The 22,199-nt window shown below is 39.3% G+C and overlaps 1 protein-coding gene across 2 annotated transcripts in view; it reads right to left on the bottom strand.

The window, feature by feature from the left end:
* GAREM1 (GRB2 associated regulator of MAPK1 subtype 1) overlaps positions 1-22,199 on the bottom strand; it is a 183,041-nt gene that overhangs the window by 94,364 nt on the left and 66,478 nt on the right. For both annotated transcript variants that reach the window (XM_037508686.2, XM_037508687.2), the window contains exon 2: positions 21,626-21,766. In XM_037508686.2, coding sequence (XP_037364583.1) covers positions 21,626-21,766 — 141 coding nt within the window. The remainder of the gene's footprint in view (positions 1-21,625; positions 21,767-22,199) is intronic.

Below are 22,199 nucleotides of genomic sequence, written 5' to 3'. Positions count from 1 at the left end.
CAGCAAATTTTAGAAGAATTAATCTGGAGGCAGTTAAAGGCCAGTAATTGAAAAATGAAGAGGACTAAAATTAGGCCAGGAGGATTTTTTTTTTTCCAAAGAACACATTAAGTCAGAAGGAGAAAGACCAATACCGGTATCACTTATATGTGGAATACAGAGAAATGAAACAGTCAGATAAAAGCCAAGTCAATAATAAACCCTAGAAACCTGACTGTAGAATTTAGGCTACCAAAGAGGGGAGGGGGAAGGGAAGAGCAGGATGTGGAGGGGACCAAGGGACTATGATGGAGGACTGTGGGTGCACTGGTAGTGGGTATGGTATGGTAGGACCTGAAGGCTGTGACCCTGTATTTCTAAATCATACAACACTATAAATAAATCAGTGTTGCCTTAAACACACACTATTTGATATGCATATGATATGCACAGAAGATAGAATCAGTAGACTTTTAATCACAGGATGTGGGGGAGGAAGTCAGGCGAGGTCTGCAGATTTCTGGCTGAGGTGGTGAAGCCACCAAACAGGACGCAGGAAGAAACGCAGTTTAAGGGCGGGTGGTAAGTTTAGAGTGAGCTGTGTTGAGGTGAGTGGGTTACTTCTGAAGTCAGAGCTCACAGAGGGAGAGGACAAGGCAAGGCTGGCCGGTACTTGGGGTGGCAATGAGCTCTAAGGGGCTGGTGACACAGAGGGAGCCTGGAAAGGAACCAGGAGCACATGGCAGCCTAGAGGTTCAGAATGTCAGGAAAACACAAATAATATTCTCAAATGTTGTAGAAATGAGCTTTTAGTCCTAGGGAAAGACTAAAAGACGTCCATTAGATATAGAAAATAGACATATTAAGTATTTTAGTAACACTGATTTCAGTAATGAGAACAAAAGTCAGACCACAATGAAGCAAATGGAAGGGAGTAGGGGTGTCAGAGGTAGAAACAGAGGTAGAAACAGGGTGCAAGGCAGGGGTTTGAGTTTTTGGGTTTTTTTTATGTCAGTTGGAATCGGGCCTTCCTGGTGGCTCAAGAGGTTAAGACACAACCTATGAAGCTGTCCACAGCCATTGCAGCACGAGTTCAATCCCAGGCCAGGGAACTACCCACATGGCGCAGACCTCTCCTGTCTTACCCACTGCTCCCCTCAGCAGTGTATTTCAGTCAGTCTGCCTATTCTGCTCCCCACTCTGTCTCTGGTGAATCCTCTCACCCCCCACACCTCTGGTCTGTACCTGAGTTCTTATATGCATAAATAAATTTTAAAAAATCTTTTAAAAAAAAAGTCAGTTGAAATCTCAATACCGAGAGAGCCGACATCAATATTGTGGTGACCATCCTTTCATACATACCTTTGTGTGCACACACACACAAATGCACAGACACAAAGAACAGCATTCACTGTTGATAAGATTATGTGCTAATAAAGCATGTAATATTTTTATACCTAAAACACCCTTTAAGTGATCAGAATTGCACACATACACATAAAAGGAAGCAACATGTACGTATAGGTCTTTCTTCCAACTCAACGCCAAGACCTGTACGTGACATACATTACCCTTTGACAAATCTCTGCTACTTCTGAGAAAGTTCACATAGACTAGTCAGCCTAGGAAACAGACACACCCAATCCTATTGGTTTTTAGAAGGTGGAGAACAATTACCCACTTGGAATGCTTCCAGGGCATGAAACATACACTCTTATGAGTAGAGCCCTAGCAGCTCTACCTCTGAGGACAAATAAGCTGCTAACAAGGGGGCACTGACAACATACACCCAGAGTGGCACCCAGTGAGTCATCAGAGAGGGGCAAGTTGCACCCTGTGGAGCTCCCACACCTGTCTTCCATGACAAAGAATATAACACACAAAGCTCTCTAGCGTGGTGTTGCAATGTCAACAGAGCTGGGAATACTGGTTCAACTGGCCTAGTCAGTGGAATGGCCACTGGGTTTGGCTTGGGTTCACACTACCACAAAATGGGGCAGGAGGTCAGAATAGTAACGTAGAAAACATGGCCCACATGGGCTTTGGGAGAAGAGAGCAGAACATGGGTCATCCTTGCAAGAAGTGGTGCTGTGTCGTTTTCTCACAGAGGAGCACAGCTTTCAAGGGGCTTTACTCCAGTCATAGGGCTTTCCCCTCTCAAACTCAATCCCTCCTCTCACTGCTCTCAGGCCAGCTTCTCTTCCATGTAAGACGTTATCCCAGCAGTTATCAGAAGGGACATGTCTGATAAGGCTTTTGTGTATTAATCACTCTTTCTACATGCACACACAGCAGAAAGACTGACTGGCTGACTTATTTTCAGTAGAATGACCTTAACACATTAATGCTATATCTCTGTATACAGTAGATAATATATCTAATCTTTTATTTTTAACTAGAAAATGAAAAACAAAACAACCAAACAATCTAGTTGGAAGGAACATACAAAACTGCTCTATCAACTTGGAAGATAATCCTGTTTCTTGATTGTAATATCAAAACAACTCTTTCTGGATATGATTTTTTTTAAAAAAAGATTTATATTTATTTATTTACTTATACATACAAGAACTGGGTTGCAGGCCAGAGGTGTGGGGAGTGAGTGGATTCACCAGAGACAGTGGGGAGCAAAACAGGTGGATTGACTGAAATACACTGCTGAGGGGAGCAGCGGGCAAGTCAGGAGGGGCCTGCTGTGCCATGTGTGTCAGCTCCCTGGCCGGCGATCAGACTTGTGCTGCAGTGGCTACCAATAGCTTGATAGTGCTGAGACTTAACCCCTTGTACCACCAGGGAGGCCCATCTTTCTGGATATGTTTTAATAAAAGTATACATTAACTACTGAGGTAAAACTAGGTTTCAACTCAGGGGAGGAGAGATCTTTTTCTACCACAAGTACAAAGTTAAGGGAATCCTGAGATAGAGCAGACAAGACTGTGCAGAACTCAAAGTCCAAAGCCTTCCACGGACAGACGAAGTGTTCTTCAGGAGGATGGAGCAAATGTCTGAAGGGCACTTCTGGTTCTCTTCAGCTCAGTTCCCCAGGGAGGAAAACACACAGGTGTTGATGTCCCTCACACATGTCCACTTATAGAAACAAGTGGAAAATGGTCTAGCATGTAGAGGACTTTTCTCTTTGGGGAATAACTTTTGGGTAATAACTGGATAGCATCTTCTCCTTTGCTTGACTTATACAAAGAAAACAATGTATGTTTTCTCTTCCTTCACGTGTCCCCAAGAAGACTCTGGCAATAAACAGTGAAAACAGTGAATTTTTCAGGTCTTCAGGGTATATCTTTACAAGCAAGGTCACCTGAAAATAAGACATCTGGAAGATACCAAAGGAAAACAGCTGTCACACAATATGCTCCATCTGTCCACAAGAAGACCACTAAGGCTGGTCACTATGTGCCCCCTTTTCATTCTTCAGAGACACATGAACCTGGCAATTTTCCACCATTTATTATAAAGTGGAACAGATTTACTGTAACTGGTGTTCATTTATTGGAAGTCATAATTATTCCATCTTCAGGACTTTATAGAACTACAGATAAGAATTCCTGGCAAAAAGAACCCATTAAAATCTACCCTAAGTATACTATGCAAACAGTGTTCACTGTGGATGGAGAATGTGCTTACAGATTTCATTCTGTCAATAATGATGTGGAGTTTTGTTGCTTAAAACTTAGTGATTTCAGCAGATCTTATACACAATAGTGGTAAGACACAGCTGAGTTCTCAGATATGAAGTGTTTCTACTTCCAGTGAACACGAGTCCAGTGTTCATTGGCTTGAAGATATGGTACATTTACTCTAAGCACAAAGACACTGCACTTTTCCTCAAGAAGGTGCTAAGTTTTGAAGAACCAGTAAAATTTAGATCTACTAAGAGTAATGCTTTACAAAAGCATTATAGTTTATAAAGCTTCCATATTAAATGCATTTAATATTCACAAACATTATCACCATTTAAAAATGTGGCATTCAAAAAGGATAAAAACATTTTTTTGTAGTTAGTGATGTGAACTGCAGAGGCAAACACTAGAATCTATGACTTCTGACTCCAAGTCTAAAACTCATTCCACCCTCCACAACTACCCCAGAGTTGGCGATTGTACACCTGGAAGGTGATTCTAAATACAGACAGGACTGTAGGCCACAAGCTGTACCTTTTCTCACAAGTTCATCTTGAGTTTGGAAAAGTTCCATATATTACTCATTCATATCAGTTAAACTGAGTGAAGAATTGTTTCAGAATCTGAATCCATTCAAAACTTGCCAACTGGAACAATCTCTTCCTTGAATTAGGTCTCCTGTAGATACAGCACTGTCTTGCTAGGTATCCTGCACACAGCCAAACTGCGAATTGCTGGGTTAAAGGCAATGGCTGGATGTTAGATCAAGTGTTTGAAATTAACCCTGACAGTGAATAGAGATTAAAAAAAGACAATGAGGGGAAGGGATCTCTTAATAGTGGGAGGTACATCCATAGAAACATAAAGATAGCCAGGACCTGTTCTATTTACACATCTGAAAGCCAAGAGCTTAAAGAGTCATTGGGGGCTCTTATTTACTGGGACCATTGGTGGGCACTGGTGGCCATGTCCACCCTGGCCAAACCATTTATAAAACCAGCCCTCCAAAAAAATTGTTTGCCTTTTGTACCTGCAACTACCAAGTAGTCAGAAAACATGAAAATGTTGCAATGCAGGAGATTCCTAGGAGACTCTGGGAGTGGCCAAGGGGTACAGTGACAGCAGTTGCAAAGGAAGGATTCACAGCAGGGAGTTTTGAATTAAACCCATGGCTGATCTGGTACTTTTGATCTTGTGCTTGGTGAAATGGGGTGCAGAACTCTGCCAAATTCTGCATCTCAGATTTGTGGAAGGTGACTTTTTTGTGGGACTCAAATTTATTGTTTTTACTGTGCCTCAGATGATGCCACTGGTAGTGGACTGGAACTCAAACTTGAGGATGATGATAGTCACTGCATGCTGGTTCCCCTTCCTGCATTAGGCCCTGGCATCAGTCACCAGGAAGGGATGGATACCATGGGGAACTTCCAGAGAGAGTGACAGGAGATCCCCAGAACCCATGCCTTGCCAGTTGGTCATTCAAATATAAACTTCATTGAGTGTAAAAAAATAAAAATAAAAAACACAAAGGTATATACCTGGCTTTTCAGTCTATTTACATTTATGTTTTGAAAGTGAGCAATAGATTTTTGTCAATTCATTGCAGTTCCTCAGTACTGATTTCACATCAAGAGCAAGAACCGCACAAATGCCAGTGTATGTGTACTCACATGTGACTGCTAGGTTCCTTCTTTTTTAACAGGGGGTCTGTATGTACTTAGTTGAAATGGAAAAAAAGGTCTGATCTTATGAAAATTATTTCATCATACCTCACCATGTTCAGACAAATGGCTGAATTAAAAATGTGCTACAAACTAATGAGAATATCTCTAAATAGATTTTATTTAGATGTAATGAAGATTTTTCCATGTACAGGAAGAGAAACATCTTATATATTAAAATGAATCTGTACATAACATTTAACATGTTTTCACATGCCAACAAAGAATGGCTTGTCTTACTGAATAATGGATGTGTTGACATCTCAAAGCTTACTGTCTTCATTTAAATCAAGCAAAGCACTTTACAAAGGAAACAAAAAATGTATTCTGGATGCTGCTCTGTGTGACTTTGCAAAAATTACATTTTCCACTTGGTTATGTCTGATAGAATAGACACATTATTTTTTATTATCTAATCTTATATCTGACCTAAAATTTTGATGCTAATTTTTATTTTTGGTTCAACTATTTGCTTGGATTTTCTAATGAAACAATCACATACTTTTCCTTTCCAATGTTTGAAACCTCATTTCCTTTTTGTCTTACTGTATCAATTACAAAATGACAGCAGCAGAGAACGCTTACCTGGTACTCATGTATGTGTACCAAACATGCCAAGTGCTCTTCTTAAGAATGTCATTTCAGCCTTAGCATAGCATACAAGATAGGTACTATTATCTCCATTTTATAAGTGATGAAATTGAGGCACAGAAAGGTTAGGCAAAACATAAAAGATCACATTACCCCCACAGGGTTAAGCCAGGCAAACAAACCTCTCTACACCATCATTTTGGTATAGTATACTCCAGCTGGGGAGAAAAATTCAAGTTGTTAGGGCACTGCTATGGACTGAACATTTGTGTCATCCTCCCTGCCCCACCCTAATATTCACATCTCAAAATCCTAATGCCTAATATGATGGTATTAGAAGGTGGGGCTTTTGGGAGGTGCTTAGGTCATGAGGTGGAGTCCTCATGAAGTAGATGTGAGTTCTTATAAGAGAGACCCTACAGAGTTCCCTACCCCTTCCCACGTGTGAGGACACAGGAAGTAGTCAGCTGTCTGCAACCCAGAAGAAAACCTTTACCAGAACCCAGCCACATCAGCACCCTAATCTGGGATTTCCAGTCTCCAGAAGTATAGACATAGAAATAACTGTAGAAATTTCTGCTGTCTAAAGTTATCCAGTGTGTGTTATTTTGGTATGGTGGCTTGAATGAATTAAGAAAGCCACAGAAGGGAAGAGATGCAAAGTACGAACCCTTGTATTCTTCTTGACTCTATATTGTTTCTAAGTTTGTTTTGCTTTTCTATTAGGAAGGAGGCAATGAACTTGAACCTGCCAGGAATCACAGAACTGACTCAAAGTGGGTCCTCAAACCACAACCTCAACGCTAGGCCAGTCAAGGTGGTACTGCTGGGCTGGTCAAGCGTGCAGATGGTGGTTTGGAGATGCCTGGACACCAGCGGGACTAGTGACACGGTCCTGCTACGCAGCAACATTCTTGGCAGTTGCCACATGGGAATGACAGAAGCAGAATATCAAAGCCAAGGCAGTTGGTTAGTGGTTCCTACAACAGGTCAAAAGTGTCATCTAATTTTCCTTCTACCTCACCAAAAAGACTACTCACTTATTGTGTAACAGTGTGAGTGTGTGTCTATTTGGGAGGAAAGCAGGGCTGAGGTAAAGTTATATATGCCAGGAATTCAGTAGTTCAGTTGAAATATCTTTGTTCCATAGTTGTATCCTCTGTTAATCCAGACTAAGGGGGTTTTGCTTGAACAAAAAGACTGCTCTCTCCTCAGCCCAAGTCTGCCTTGGGGGCACACAGAGGGCCTTTCTGCCAAGTGCTCCCCTGGGAGGGAGGAGGATCCAAAGTCCTCAAATGGGTGAGCTTTTCATGCTGGATGAGTTCTTGTTAAGACCCTACCTATGTACACTGACAAGGAGCAAGAGAAGCAGAAAGAACAATTACAGTCTCATTCAAAATGCTTTCTGATAGTTGAATCTTCATGATTCACTTATTCTGCCCATGAGAGACTCTGGAGTAATCTCAGGAACAAAGAAATGCATTATTTGCTGTTTTCACCTTACTTATGCAAATGGGTCACCCCCATCTGCTGCCAAAGGGTTATCTTTTAAAACAAACATATCATGTAAGTGAGTTCATTGCTCACACAATATAATCCAAATCCAGAAAGCTAATAAGGTGATCGGACCACTGTGGCAGGCTGCAGGGTGAGTACCCAGTCTTTGCAGCTGGACAGCTCTGGGATTTAATCTCCACTTCATTCCTATTATCCTTGGTACCCTGGCTAATATCCCAAAGCCTTGGTTTCCTCATCTAGAAAAGAAGAGTTTCTATGATTATATGAGATCACGGCTCTGTGATACACTGGCCCAGTGATCACACAGTAGGCCTTTGGTGCCTCTGCTCCCTCCTGGCCAGCTGCCCCCACCCTCTGTGCCACTGCCAGGCACATATTGGGTATTCAATTATTCATTCAATCCTGCTTATCTCCATGGACCCACAGCAGTACTGTTTCAGTACATTCTCTCCTTCCCAGATTCAGACTCTCTATACAGCTGCCCAAACTTAAAAAATAAATGTTGTTAAAGGGTTAGATGGGAAAACAATTAGTAACAGAAGAGAAACAGTGACATACTTCTATTTCAGGGATGAAGGCTAAGGAGGGGAGATCCCAGATCTTGACCTCACATGGATACAATATGTTAAATTCTTAATTTCAGCAGCATTTTAAGAACCACATGCTGTGTAGATATGATGTACATGCAATCTGAAGCAGACCAGCTTTTACAGAGTTGTTTGGATCTTGTAAAATCTGCTTATTCAAGGCATTTATAGATATTATACCTTTATACACACAACAGAGAGAGAGAGAGAGAGAGAGAAAGAGACAGAGAGACAGACAGAGAGAGACAGAGAGAAGAGCCAGCATAGCTCTGGAAGATAAACAAAACTTTGCAACTAAAAGGAAAGTTCCTTTGCTGCCCCCAGAATTTTTCTCCCATGACACACCCAGTTGCTATCAGTCTCATGCAGGATGTGTGGAAAGTCTGTCAACTCACAAACTGTTTAACTTTTCTTTATTTTTTCAATCTGGGCAGTAGCTTGCTGTTTTAGAAATCAACTCATGCTGATTTTCTAGACAGTGTCTGTCTGACAGCCTCTGTGCAAAAAAAAAAAAAAAAAGTGAGAATTTTTGATAACGCAGCATAAAATAGAACTGATTGCCAATAATAAAGACAACAACGATAATGACAAATAACAGGACTTCTCCATCTTGGTTCCACTGGTCTTTTTGGCTGGATAATGCTTTGTTGTGGTGGCTGTTCTGTGCATCTTGGCTATTCAGCAGCATCCTTGGTTTCTACCCATCAGATAATAGCAGCAGCGCCTTCTCTTGGTTGCAACAATCAAAATGTCTCTAGACATTGCCAAGTGTCCCCAGGATGTGGAGGTGGGCGCAACGGACACAAAAGAATGAAACCAACTAGTTTGCTCAAATTTGGCTGAGAATCACAGGTTTGTGTTAAAGAAAACCACCATTCTTTTTCTTAAATAAGCAAGTAAAGGAATTAAGAATTGTGACAAATTCCATTAACACATGTTTTGATGACAGTGAGTCAATCTACAAAATGCCCTTTCTCCTTTAGAGAGGAATTTTTTTTATCACAGTATTGAAAATACATGAATATTTAATTCATCCAACTTTCTTAAATTTTGATATAAAGAACAAAGAATTCCTACTGGATGCAGGGAATAAGCAGGTGCCAAATATAGGCAAAGCCATCAAATGTTTATGGTATCAAGCTTTTAGATCCTCCAATCCCTTAGTCCAAATACATTTTTCTGTAGAACATCTATCTCTGATATGCCTGGCAGGATAAAGAATTAAAAGGATAAGAGTATTCCTACCAACCTAGAAGCCTAGTATCTGACACAGTGGGAAATCTTTTACTTCCTTATTCTATTTATTTTTACAAAGAACTTTAAAAGATTCTATTTTGTTGACATTCATTAAAATTTATTTTATTTTTAAGCAAAAAAGAAAATGCAAGAAGCAAATTAAAACCATTTGGAAAAACTACGCACAAGCCAACGTCTATATCTAGAAGGTGAAAATAAAAAGTTTGCTTCCTTAAAAATGGGTAAGAAAAAAAATCTCAGAATTTTCTTTCTCTCCTTTCCCTGTATCTAGATATGAACTTCTACCTCATCAGCATTTCCTCTAGTCTAGCTCAGATATCCCTTATCTTCCATCAGGTGTATTTCAACAACTTTCTATCGGGTTTCTCTCACCTTTCTCATTTTCATTCCAGACCAGTGGGGGAGGTGACAGGGTGGCGGTGTCATGTATTCTGTTTAAAATGAAGATGATGTGAGGGACCCCACCACATCCCCAAGGCAGACTGCATGTCCATTTTTCATCCTACAATTCAAATTCCTTCACCATTTATTTCAAGTTGACTTCTAAACCTTGCTTCCAAAATATTCTTTCCCTCTCTATTCCACAAGCCACTGAAGTGAGCTTCACACTATGGCTGGCCTACAATTGAAACCTTAGTTCAAGCGGGTCCTCTGCCATTTCTTCCCTGTTCACTTGCGGACTCAGGCCTCCCACTCCCAGACAGAACTGATCTGACCTTAACGACAGCTTGTGTGCACCTCTACTAGAGCACTCATAATCCCTACTGTCCATGGAGGCTTAGAGCTGTACCTGCTGCTTCAAGGGACTATGGAGATGAGACTTGCTCTCAGGCATCTGTATAAACCTACCAAAAAATATTTGTCCTGTCAAGATGAATCAATTTCAGTTTAGTCAAAAATACCGGTGAGCCCTTAAACTGCTTAAGCTTGTGCAAGATTCTAGGAGAGAACAGATCATTCTCAAGGAGCCCGTCTCCTATAAAAGACTAATACCAAGACTTGAACAGTCTTGGAAACACAGAAGGAAGAGGAAGGAACTTATCTATGTACATGGTGTGGAAAATCAGGCAAACCTTCTTGAGGGAGGTGGTGTTTGAGGTGGGATTTCACAATGGGGTGGTGACTACTGTCTGAGCCAAGCATGCAGTAAGGGGGGCAGGCGGGCTCTAACCCAGGAACAAGAGCAGTACTCTGGGCCAAGTGGAACTGTGCTACTGTTAGGCAAGAAGGACCCTGGCATCAGGTAAGAGTCAGCACTTGTGTGAGGAACACCTCTGAAAAGTCCTGACCTGTGGTAAAATAACAGAACTATACTTGAGAAAAAACAACTGATGACAGCTCAGCAGACTGCCTGAAGGAGGGAAGGTGGCACCTGGGTCTTTGGAGCAAGTTAGACACAGAAGGAGAGGTCGAAGGGGGGTTACTTCAGCAGGGATTGTGGAGGTAGCATCATCAAGGCTTGGCACGTGACTATTTTGAGGGGCACAAGTCTGTCAAAGAGGAGGGGGCACAAGGCAGGTGTGGTATTAAAATTCCCACCCAAGGTGACTAGCTTCATTGCTAGAGGTGAAAAAGCCAGGATGATAAAATGGTGTGAAAGGTTGTCAGGAAAAACACAACTGCCACTGAGTATTAAAGTCCTGGAATACAAAAGATAGGATGGAAGAAGCAGATTATTTTAAATGTGTATGTGCTCACTACATTTCCTTTACCTGCAATGATTATAAATACCCATTAAATAAAAGGTCTGCTTTTGTTTATCCTGCTTTTGTTTATCACTTGTTGGCTTACCTCACCAGTAGGGATAAACCCCATGCTCTGTAAACCAGTTCTAACAAGTTGGAGGCCCTGGTAATGCACGCTGACTAAAATCACACTCAGAAGAATTTAAATCCTCTCTCCTCCTGCCCTAAATGTCAGAGGGGTTCACCTGGCACAGGGAGGTGGCTGTTTTCTGTGAGGACACCTGACGAGTAACTTCCCAGATGGGCAAGCAGTGTAACAGAAGGTCCGCACAGGACTTCTCTGGAGAGTGAGTCATAAAGGTAAGTAGTTCCAATTCTAAGAAATGCAGGAAAGCGACTTCAGGAAGTGTTACCAGCACTGCAATCAGTTTGGGAACACATTATGCAGTCTATTTTCCGCAAGAAAAAAAGCTCAAAGCAAGTCCTCAAAACTGAAAGGGAACCTTTTAAAAGGCCACACTCCTTCTGAGAGGTACGGATCCAATATGGAAATCAAATTATGAAGTGAGACAAGCCCATCCCACCCAAGCTATAAACACTCCATTAACAGTGTGGTTACAGGCAGCTTGTTCAAACTTTCCACCTGATGTTAATCACATTATCTCATAGGTTAAGTTGTACTTGAACTGGAGTTATCCCTTTCAAGCACCAACTTTCCAGTGAGTACGACATACAAACAGAAGAGAGCTAGAAGCAAGTGGCTGAGGAGTATTGAAGCCTCAAATGCCATCACCATTTTGTGGCAGAGTTTTTGTTTGCTTTATTTTTTGATCCTAGATTTTGTTTGTAGATTCAGAATACGATTTGCAAGGATTCAGAGAGCAAATAGGTTCAAATGTGGAAATAGCATCGAGGGATTCTCAAATTTTTATTAAAGTTATTTAACTGAAGTTTATAGATCAGGAGAGCTACGGAGTAGGGCACCAAACAGCTGTCCTCTGTTTCCTCTGTATATGCTCATCTCATCCCTTTCTGAATCTCCCATCTCTTATTTTAAGAAACTAATAAAAGAATTTTCCTTTCGTTCTAATCTCTCATACACACCTCTTTCCCCATTACACTTAAATCACTGCCAGCGCTTGGCTGGGTCTCTGGAAAGCAGCCACTGCTGCGAGACATCATATCTCCCTTGAGAGCAATCGGCAGGATGGTTCACCCACGCTACGAAGACAGAATCATTTCTTTCTGACAACCTTTTACTAGGTTGTCTCCACAAACACTTAACACTGGAACAAAGTAACCCAGTAAAAGGTGGACTGTCAACTGTCACCCCTACAGATATTACTTAAGGATATAAAGTCAAGGATTGAGACCGACTGGTCTTGGTCAGAATACTACTGAAGACTTCTACCTACAACACAACTAACTTTGCTGCTGTGTGCTATGTCACAAAATTTTTTTCCATTTCACTACAAAACTATTTCAAACTTAAAATTAAGGTAGTGGAAATGCAAAGTAGCCTTTACCTAGAATTAACAGCTGGCCATATCTTTATCTACTTATGTTTGCTTCTGTGGGGTATTTTATAAATTATAATCACATCTGGCCCTTAAATAATGCAGTAGGTGTTTTGAAAAAATTAGGATATTTCCTTGTGTAACTATAATACTAGTATCACAAATAACAAAAATATTTGCCAATATCCTATCATGAAAAACCTTCAATTCTTATTTCCTTGGGTTGTTATTCTTAAGCATTTAGAAGTGAGACTAGAAAGCTATATCAAAGGTTGGTGCCAACACTTCAGTCATTTTTTTCTATAAAAGGTAGAGGCTTACATAATTTCTTTATCCTTGTTTTTGATGCCAAACTCAGAGTTCTTTGCTTCTTTGCGAAAGAATCCAGCAAAGAGGCTGCTGGTCAAGCATCCAGATAAGGATTTTTTTAGTTATGGTTGAATAGAGGGAAAAAGAGAGATTTCCAGCCTGGTTCTCCAAAGAGGAGGGGTGAGTCTATCAGGACAGGGCCAGAGAACAGTGTCATGGTGTGTTTTGGGATGGACTACAATGGGCAGGTAGCATATCTGATTAGCATCTTAAGTCTCTAGCCAGGAGTGTGCATTTTAACATGCTAATAAAACCTAGTCTACTTTGGTCAGGAATTTTTCTAACTGTGCATATAGGATCCTTAGCCCTTCCCCGCAATCCACCCACCCAACCTCCTCCTCCACGAAATTGTCAGGACTTAGCACTTTCTGTCCAGGTATGGTGCCTTTGCTCAGTCTGGTGGGCCAAGTGGTTTAAGCATAGGTAATGACTGGACACTCATTTGGTCCATCTGTTCCCACAGGAAGTTGGGCAATGCTTGAACATTCTACTGCTGGCAACTTAGTTCACCTGGGCTATCTCATTATGAGTTAAAATTTTGTGACAGCTATATCTCTGTAGTGGCAGGAACGGGCACAGTGCAGGTTTTCTGATCCCATGCAGACCGGGTAAAGGAGGTGTCAGAGCCCTCAGGGGTTTTGCAGGTCTTTTATTGGGGTTCACCAGGCATATGGCAGGCAGGAGTGCTGGGGGGCCGGGAGGCTGGCAGCCACCCAGCCCCCAGCAGGTCTTCATTCTGGGCTCTCCGGCCTTCTCTCAGCTTCTGCTTTTCTTGTTTCTCTCTTGGCTTCTGCTGGCATCCCTGTGACGCCGCCCTTAAACGCACAATCTCAGCCCAAGTGAATCCCATCTACCTATGCCCACACCCTATTCCAGGTGCCAGCCATCAGGCATGCATTCAGGACCTCAAGGATCCTTCATCTATCCTGATGGCGGGAGGGCAGAAAAGCCTGACATTTTTCCTTACTCTACAATCTCCTTTACACCTGACAACAAATAATGTTACAGCAGCTGCCAAAAACTATAACATCAAGTAAAAAAAGTAGGAAGGAGAGAGAAATATATGGCAGAGAGAATTTCCCAGACACCAGGCTACTATTACATGATTTAATTATTTTCACCCTCCTTTCTCTTCTGAATCATTCCCCGTAGTATAGGAAAGGTTCTTTGGACTCCATTATTCTTTAAATAGCCTCTCACATCTATGTACTCTCACTGGAATTTTCTTTAAAACATCTTTGAGAAAAAATTGTTGATCTTTGCTTGCTGTCACACCTACCAACTCATTTTAACCTGTCTGCAATCTAATTTTCCTTCTTTTTATTCACTGAAAGTCCCCATTAGAAGACAATCGACTTTCTCAGTCACACTTAAAAGACCCTTTCCCCAAGCCCCCAGCCCTAGCCAGAATCTACACATTGCCTTCTCCATCCCAAGGGGCTCTCCAGGAGGCTCTTCCTGTCTTTGTTTTCTTCCTGGTAATTTACTCAGAGAAAGGAATGTCACCTGGATGCAAAAGACTTATAAATCTGGAAAAGGTAAAGACATATCTCTACTGAAGTTTTCCCTAGAGTCAGACTACAAATAGGGAGCTATGTGGAAAAAGGAGGGAAAAAAATACAATCTTTATTACTGTCTAATTCTAAAGGATCTCTCATCTCTAGGATCGTTATGTTTTTCACATGGAAAATGTCTTCTTGCACTTAACAGACAGTGGTGAGGGAAGCAGGCTCTGGAGTCACATATCCCGAGTCAAATCATACTTATTAGCTATGTAATATTACAAGATACTTAATATCTCTAAACCTCAGTTTATGTTTGTGCAAAATGCAGAAAATAATAGAATCCATCTCCATTGGTTTGCTGTGAAAAACATGAAAGTAAAATGCTGAGCTAACAAAGAATCTAGAAAATATTAAACAATGAGTAAATTTTAGTTATTGCTAACTATGATCTAAACATTCAATTATGAAAAGTGGTTCTTATTAGCTAACATTTATTACTGGCAAAACTGGCTGGGATAATATTCCTTGGCATACTACATTCATTCTTGGTACTTTCAAAAAGAAAGTTTGGTTACTTTCCATTTTATCACATCAGCTTTGCCCCATGTAATAGGAAAAAGTACACAAAGTGTTGTTCAACACTAGTCATTACTTTTGTAAATGGATGATTCATGCTAATTAAACTTGCAACCCAGGAGAATAAAATTAGCTTGTTTCGACATTTCCTTTTGTTCAGTAATTACAATTCAAGGTTATGTTAGATACCACATTACTATAATTTTGCCCGAGAGACAGACACTGCACATCTTGCATTTTTAAAAAAAGGCACTGCTGATACAAATCCAGGTGCTTGCTGAATAAGGAACTTGCAGACTTTATAAGCAAGCCTTATCTACCTTGTGCTCCACTGTCACTTATTTCTGTACATATTACAGCTAGGAGGGGAAGTACTGAGATCATTTTAGCTTGCTATGGATTCACCGAATTTGCAGGAAGATGACAGTTAAAAATAGATGTCAAACGTGGCTACAGTTTATTTCAGATGCTTATGTTCAGCTTATGAACAGCAATCTGTTCACCTATGATGACCACAAGCATGGCAACAAATGATTTAAATTCTCATAAACCCATTCAGAATTCCGCTATTTCTCAAATTGGTGGAACTTGGGTCTACAGACACCTCACATTCTGACCATTTGGTTTCTCAATACTGTCTTTTTTGGGGTGGTTTTCATAAGAGAGGTGAGAATGAGGAAATGGCATTTATTTAGTTCTCATCTGTGCCAAGTAGTGTTGAGTCATTTACACGAGCCAGATCTCAGAGAACTCTCATGACATTCTTGAAGGTAAATCTCGATTTCCTTGATGGGAAACTTGGAGCTTAGGATTGGTAAATAAAAATCCACAGGCAATCGCATATCTAGCCTGAAGGAAACATGCCAAATTATGAATACTAAATTAGGTTTAAGGCTGTAGAAGGGTCAACATGAATAAGGGGACCTGAGTCCCCAGCTTCAGTGGTAAATAAGTTGAGTGGGCTTAAGTGACAACCCTGAGACAAAAGATATCTGATGAATGGAAATGTGAACTGTAAAATGGAAAATCATCTATCTTTAGATACTCTTAGCTATAATTCATTTGTATCAGGTTTTTTTTTTAATTTTCAAAACGGATTTTGTTAGTTTGTTTAATAAGTCAAGATATGGGGGCAGGCACAAGGTGAAATAGCAGCGGCTGATGAAGAGGCAGACAATAATTTAGATGGTGTGAGAATGCAGAATGAAAAAAAGTCTGAGATCAGACTGTATGTTCTTTAGGAAATCTTTGCACTTGGAAAGCAATGGGAAGTTAAAAGAAGTTCAGATAAGACTTATTTGTGGTATCTTTTGAATAAAACTGTGTGAAAGTAACAATCACTCTTCTAAACACTGCCAATTTTTTTTTGAGTGGTTTCTCCACTGTTAGCAAAATATGTGATGCTGACTGAACACATTCTCTTGGATTCAATTGTTTGTTATGCTAAGAAAATGCCTTTTATACAAAATGAAAAACTTATTTTGTCAGAATGAGGGAAGTCTTTATTTTTTTCTCCAAAGCACATGTAGTAATTTCAGAATTCAGAAAAGGGAAATTCTTCTTATTAAGATATCATAGTGCTATTTGATGAATCACAAGGTTTAATTTAGTTTTATGAAGTTATTTCTTTCACATGAGGAATTTCATTAAAAATCTCTGATCGTGAAAATGGGAAAGGCACTCAAATTGTGCTATCCTAAAAATGCTCAATTTTACTACTTTCTAGAATATATATGAATAGAGCTGTGTATGGCTACCTGGGTTGTGAACTGCACAAGGAACACCATTTACACAAACTGCAAAATGAGGCCATTGCCTGGAACAGGACCACTGCCTTGTCTGAAAGTACATTCTGACTGAAAAGAATGGTTGCCACCTATTATAGAAAATAAGGACATAATTGAAAAGGGAGTGCGAGTGCATGTTATAGAGTTACATGAGCCATCTTGTACCCAAATGGCTAGATTTGGAAAAATTTGAGCATCAAAATAAATTAAAACAGGAATATATTATAACACACACAATAAAGTGAGAATCCATAAGTCCATACTAATAATAGGTAAGTAAAAAGATAAACAGAAAAATAATTAACAAATATAAGGATAAATGGAATCAAGTTAGAAATGCACCATTTTACCACTTAATAGTAAAAACTTAGACAGAAATCATCAAGAATGGCTCATAACAGGGGGAGAAGAATTAGAGAAAAAGAATAGGATTATTAAAGAATCTCAAATTGTCTCCCTTCAAATTTTTCAGTAATCACGAAGTAAATTAAACAGCAGAGAGATCAAAACCCTAACCAACAAATCAAAGTCAATGTCACCAACCAGGGTCAAAGGGGTATCGTGACTACAATGTGCCTGCAAATGTGATCCCTAAGCAGGACATATCACATAGACAGCAATCCAGAAAGAATGCAAAACTAGATCTAATCTAAGGAGACTGCAAAACTAGAATTGAGAGCTATTCTAGAAAACAACTTGTCTATTTTCTTCAAATTGTTTACACCAGGAAGCATAAGGAAGGTTGAGCAACTGTCCTAAATCAAAGGAAACTAAAGAGACATGATAATGAAATACAATAAGTGGTCCTAGACTGGATACTGTCCTGAGGAAAATATGCATTAAAGGACATTATGGGAACAACTGAAAAAACTGGAACATGAGCTGTAGATTAGATAATAGTATTAAATGTCTCTTGAACTTGTTAACAGTACTGTAGTTACATAAGAGGACATCCTTGTTCTTAGGAAATACATAATGAAGCACTAGGGGGGATATATGCTGACCACTTCAAATGACCCAGAAAAAATAAATTATGTGTGTGTGTATCTATGTGTATAGAAAAAAGAGAGGGAGAGAGAATGATAAAATAAACATGGCAAAGGGATGTTAAAAATAGGTGAAACTGAGTAAATGGCATAAGGAATATATTATCCTATTGGGTTTAAAAGAAGTTAAAACAGCAACACCACCAAAAATGGCAGTCAAAACAATGTTGAGGGAACTTAGTTGTTCAGCCTGCTTTAATGAACAGAAAAGTAATTCAACTTATAATTAGTACAAGATAACAGTGTTAAATCTTTAGAAACATTCTGTTGCTTCATTATCATAATCATCACCATGAACATTTATGGAGCACTTTCTAAATGGTAAGCACTCTGGAAGGTGTTTTACTTGTATTGCTTCTTTTAATCTTTACAACTACCTTAAGAGAAAGGTACTATAACTAACCCCATTTAATAGATGAGGAATCTTAAGGTATAGAAAGATTAAGCTAACTGACCCAAAGTAATACAGACAGAAACATCAGAACCAAGAATCCAATTAGGTGGCTTACAAAGCTGGTGAGTTTCATTCTATGGTAAACTTATTTAATTATTGCTTATTAATTTTCCTCAAAGAATAAGGAAAGAATCTCAACTCGGGTGATTCTGACAAATCAGTAAAATATGCATGGATAATGGTTTCTTCTACTAATTAAAACTGGAGCACTAACAACCCAGAAAGACAATATTTTTGGTCTCCACAGTTTACACTTTCTTTCTTCCACAGATTGAGCTTGTTAATAAATATGTTGTTGAAATACTTTGAAATTAATCTTATCACTGAGAAACACTTTATAGATAAATGCACAGAGGAGAAGAGATTGTAAAATTATGAGAACTCCTTAAAGAAAATCTGTGCAAAACAATGTATTTTATAAACATACAAATATGTATATATATCTTTGTCCAAGTAAGTGTTGTTGTTAAAAATAACTATTTGGAAAGTTGTCATAATAGCTGTTGAATAAAATGATGAAATACTTTTCATCCTAATATTTATTATTTGAGATACAAAAAAAAAAAGAAATTAATCTTATCAAATCTCTCAGAAACTAGAGATATGTGGCCTTTGATATGGACTGAATATGTCCTCCCTAAATCAGATGTGGAAGTATAATTCCTAATGTGCTGGTATTTGGAGAGGGCTTTAGAAGATTTCTAGGTCATGAGGATGGAACCCTCATGAATGGGGTTAGTGCCCTTCTAAGAAGGGACAGGAGAGAGATGATCACTCACTTTCCCTCTGCACCACATGTGGACACAGCAAAAGGATGATCTGCAAACTGAAAGTGGGCCCTTACCATACACTGGATCTTCCCAGGCCCCAGAAATGTGCAAAATAATTTCCTATTGTTTATGATCCACCCATTTTATGGTATTTTGTTACAGCAGCCTGAACTAAGACAGCCATGTTTTAAGTTTTCCTTCCTTCCTTTAATATATTTTTTTCTCCTTTCATGTAAAGTGATGTGTTCCAAATGTCCATGGTTCCTTTCAGTGTTAGCATTTCAATTACACCTTAAAAAAAAAAAAGTATCCGAAAGGTGACTGGTTACCTAGCTAAGTGTACTATCATCTTCCTTGCAGATACATAGTAACTTGTTGCACATGCCCTACCTTTCTTCCCTACCTTTCTTTTATTGAATGGCTATCAATAAAATAAGTAATACATAAAATAAATGAAATATATTCAAGACATTCCACTTTTACAAGTACTTGTAGGTATTTGGGGAAAATGTATCTAACATTGTGAATATCCATTCCAGAACAAAGGGTTCCTAACCTTGGTTGCCTAATTCAACCATAGGAGGAGCTTTTAAAATCCTGATGCCAAGAGCACACTCAGAACCAATTACTCCAGAATCTCGAGAAGAGCCCTGGGTATCTGTCATTGTTAAAGGTCCCAGGTGAGTCTTATGTGTAGCCAGGTTTGAGATCCCTAGATGGAGCATTTATAGCCTTAAAGAATTATAACTTGTGTGTACACATCAAAAAGATTCACAGAGGTCTTGTAGAATTGGTCTTACCGGTTACAGAGTATACACTTCAATCGGCAAAGGAAGTATATATGTGCAACAGGAAAAGGTAACAGAATGAAGACTGAGGACATGTGCCAAATGAATATGACACCCTGTCAGTATATTGGAGACCCCATGGGGACAGCACTCTCCAGATGCAATGAAAGAGCAAGGCTGAGAAAGGCAACTCCATAGGGTGCATTGCGTACATGGAGAAACCTCCAATATGTCCAGGAAACAGGGTAGTGACTAATTTAGCTGAGGTGGAAGGTTCACCTTTGGTCTACGTTAGAGTAGTAGATCAAAACCAGTCTCCTGGAGGAGCTTAAGCAACAAGTCAGAATCCAGTGGTAGTTTGGAGACTCTAAAGATATTTGAGGAAATGATCAAAGGAAAGCATTCCTTTGGGAAAAATGACTTGACCGAGCCATTCATGATGGGTTTGGGGGAAAAGTCTATTAATGGAAGAACACAGCAGATTAGGTAAAATCATATATATGAAGAAATACAATCTTTTAAATTGCTTTTCAGTTTTCTATAAAAGAGAGGAACCAGAATAGCATGTATCTCATCTATTGTAGGAACACCTTGCAGGAGACAAGATGTGTGTCTATGTATGTATGTATATGTATGTATGTGTATGTGCTTCATTCTCTGCCCCTTTGGCCTGGTTTCTAATCTCACATTTGTAATACTTTTCTGCAGCTTTATGTTCCTTCTTTTTCCAATAAGTCTTCTCCAACAACTAGGAAATATAATTCTAGAGAACAAAGTTTTAAGCCATGGAAATTCTTTCTTGTGTATATATATATATATACACACACACACACACACACACACATACATACACACACACACACACACACACACACGAGCTCTGAGAAGCTAAGTGCTCCTTAGGCCACATCAGCAATTGACTCATAGGAATGGAAATGGGTTAGAACCATTCATTCAACAAATACTGGACACATCATTTGCTGCTATTCAAACAGTGGGAATACAGCAAGGTCCCTTTTCCAAACAAACAACTCTCTGGGCATTACAGAGGTTCCACTTAAAAATCCAGAGCTATGCAATTTATGTTAATTGACTAAAATTCCTTGCTTCAGATTTTCAAAAAATTAATAGTAATAGAGAAAAAGCCAAGACCCCTTATATAATGAACTATAGGCATCAGAAGAAAATATAGGAAGTATAATTAAAAAACCAAACTGCATCTGTAACCTATTATTGAAAATGTATTCAAGTTACTAGATATATCCTAAGCTGGAAAAGGGCTGCACATAGAATGCATTTAATAGAAACTAATTAAATGGCATTGTTGAACCTAATGGAGTTGACTGAAGTGAGAAGGCAACTATTACCCTACTTTAACAAAGCAGTGAGGTGACTTCAGCTGCCTGTGTTCCAGATGCTTTATTGCAAAGAGGCACATGTTTAGGTATCTGAACTGCCAATCTAAAACTTTTAAAAGCAGGTCACAATGCTCATGTGTAAATTGGTATCTTATGAAATCATGATATCAAAGTCACTGACAAAAGCAATGTTCAAGAGACCCTAGTACACAGAGGTTGGGTACACATGTTGACTGTCTTTCCAAAACAGCAGAGATATGTTTTCTTTTTGCAAATTTTTCAGTCTATAATTATTTCAAAAGAATCTGCATTTTAGTACATGCATTAATTAGAAATACCTATGACAAAACAAAACTGAGCTTTCACTAACAAAATTACCGCACAAAAGTGTTGGATTCTTTTTTCTCCAAGTCATGATACACTCCAGTTTATAGATAATTCCTTCCTTCCTCTGTCTTTTCTTGCCCCGAGAGGAGTTTTACCTGCATAATGTACCGGAATCTCTATCTTTGGCCCAATGACATAGTGCCCCTCCTCCAAGCTATGGGCAGTGATGGTGGTCCACTGACGGCATGAATGGATCAGAAGGTAGTCATTTTCCCGGAGCCCTTCTATGCATTCTCCTAGAAAATATGATTTTACATAAAAAACTTAGAATTAGGATGTGCTTATTCTATTCTCTGCAATAAAACTTAATTAGTTAAAACTTCACTAATACAGAAATTGAGAGTTCATTCCAAGATGAGTTCAATTTTGAATCAGTAATAAAATGCGCTCCCATACCAGCTTGACAATTACACACAGGAGTCCATAAAAATGTCTCCCACTTATTTGCAAAGAGATTCTCAAAAACCAGACTCCCAAAGACATTCTCAAAGAACTAAAGGGTTCTATTTTACTAATAAAACAGTTATTAAATGCGGACAATACACTAGGCACTACTCAGATTCTACACATATACATTTCAAGTTATCAAACACTGTAAGATAGGTGTTGCTCCTTCTTAACAGGTGAGAATGTTAAGTGATATGTCTAAGTCCACAGATTCAATAAGCA

Source organism: Talpa occidentalis, unplaced genomic scaffold, assembly GCF_014898055.3.
Source record: "Talpa occidentalis isolate TD23 unplaced genomic scaffold, MPIMG_talOcc4v2.1 talOcc4.13, whole genome shotgun sequence".
Lineage (NCBI taxonomy): Eukaryota > Metazoa > Chordata > Mammalia > Eulipotyphla > Talpidae > Talpa > Talpa occidentalis.
The sequence above is the reverse complement of the archived record's forward strand: the minus strand, read 5'-3'. Positions and strand labels throughout refer to the sequence as shown.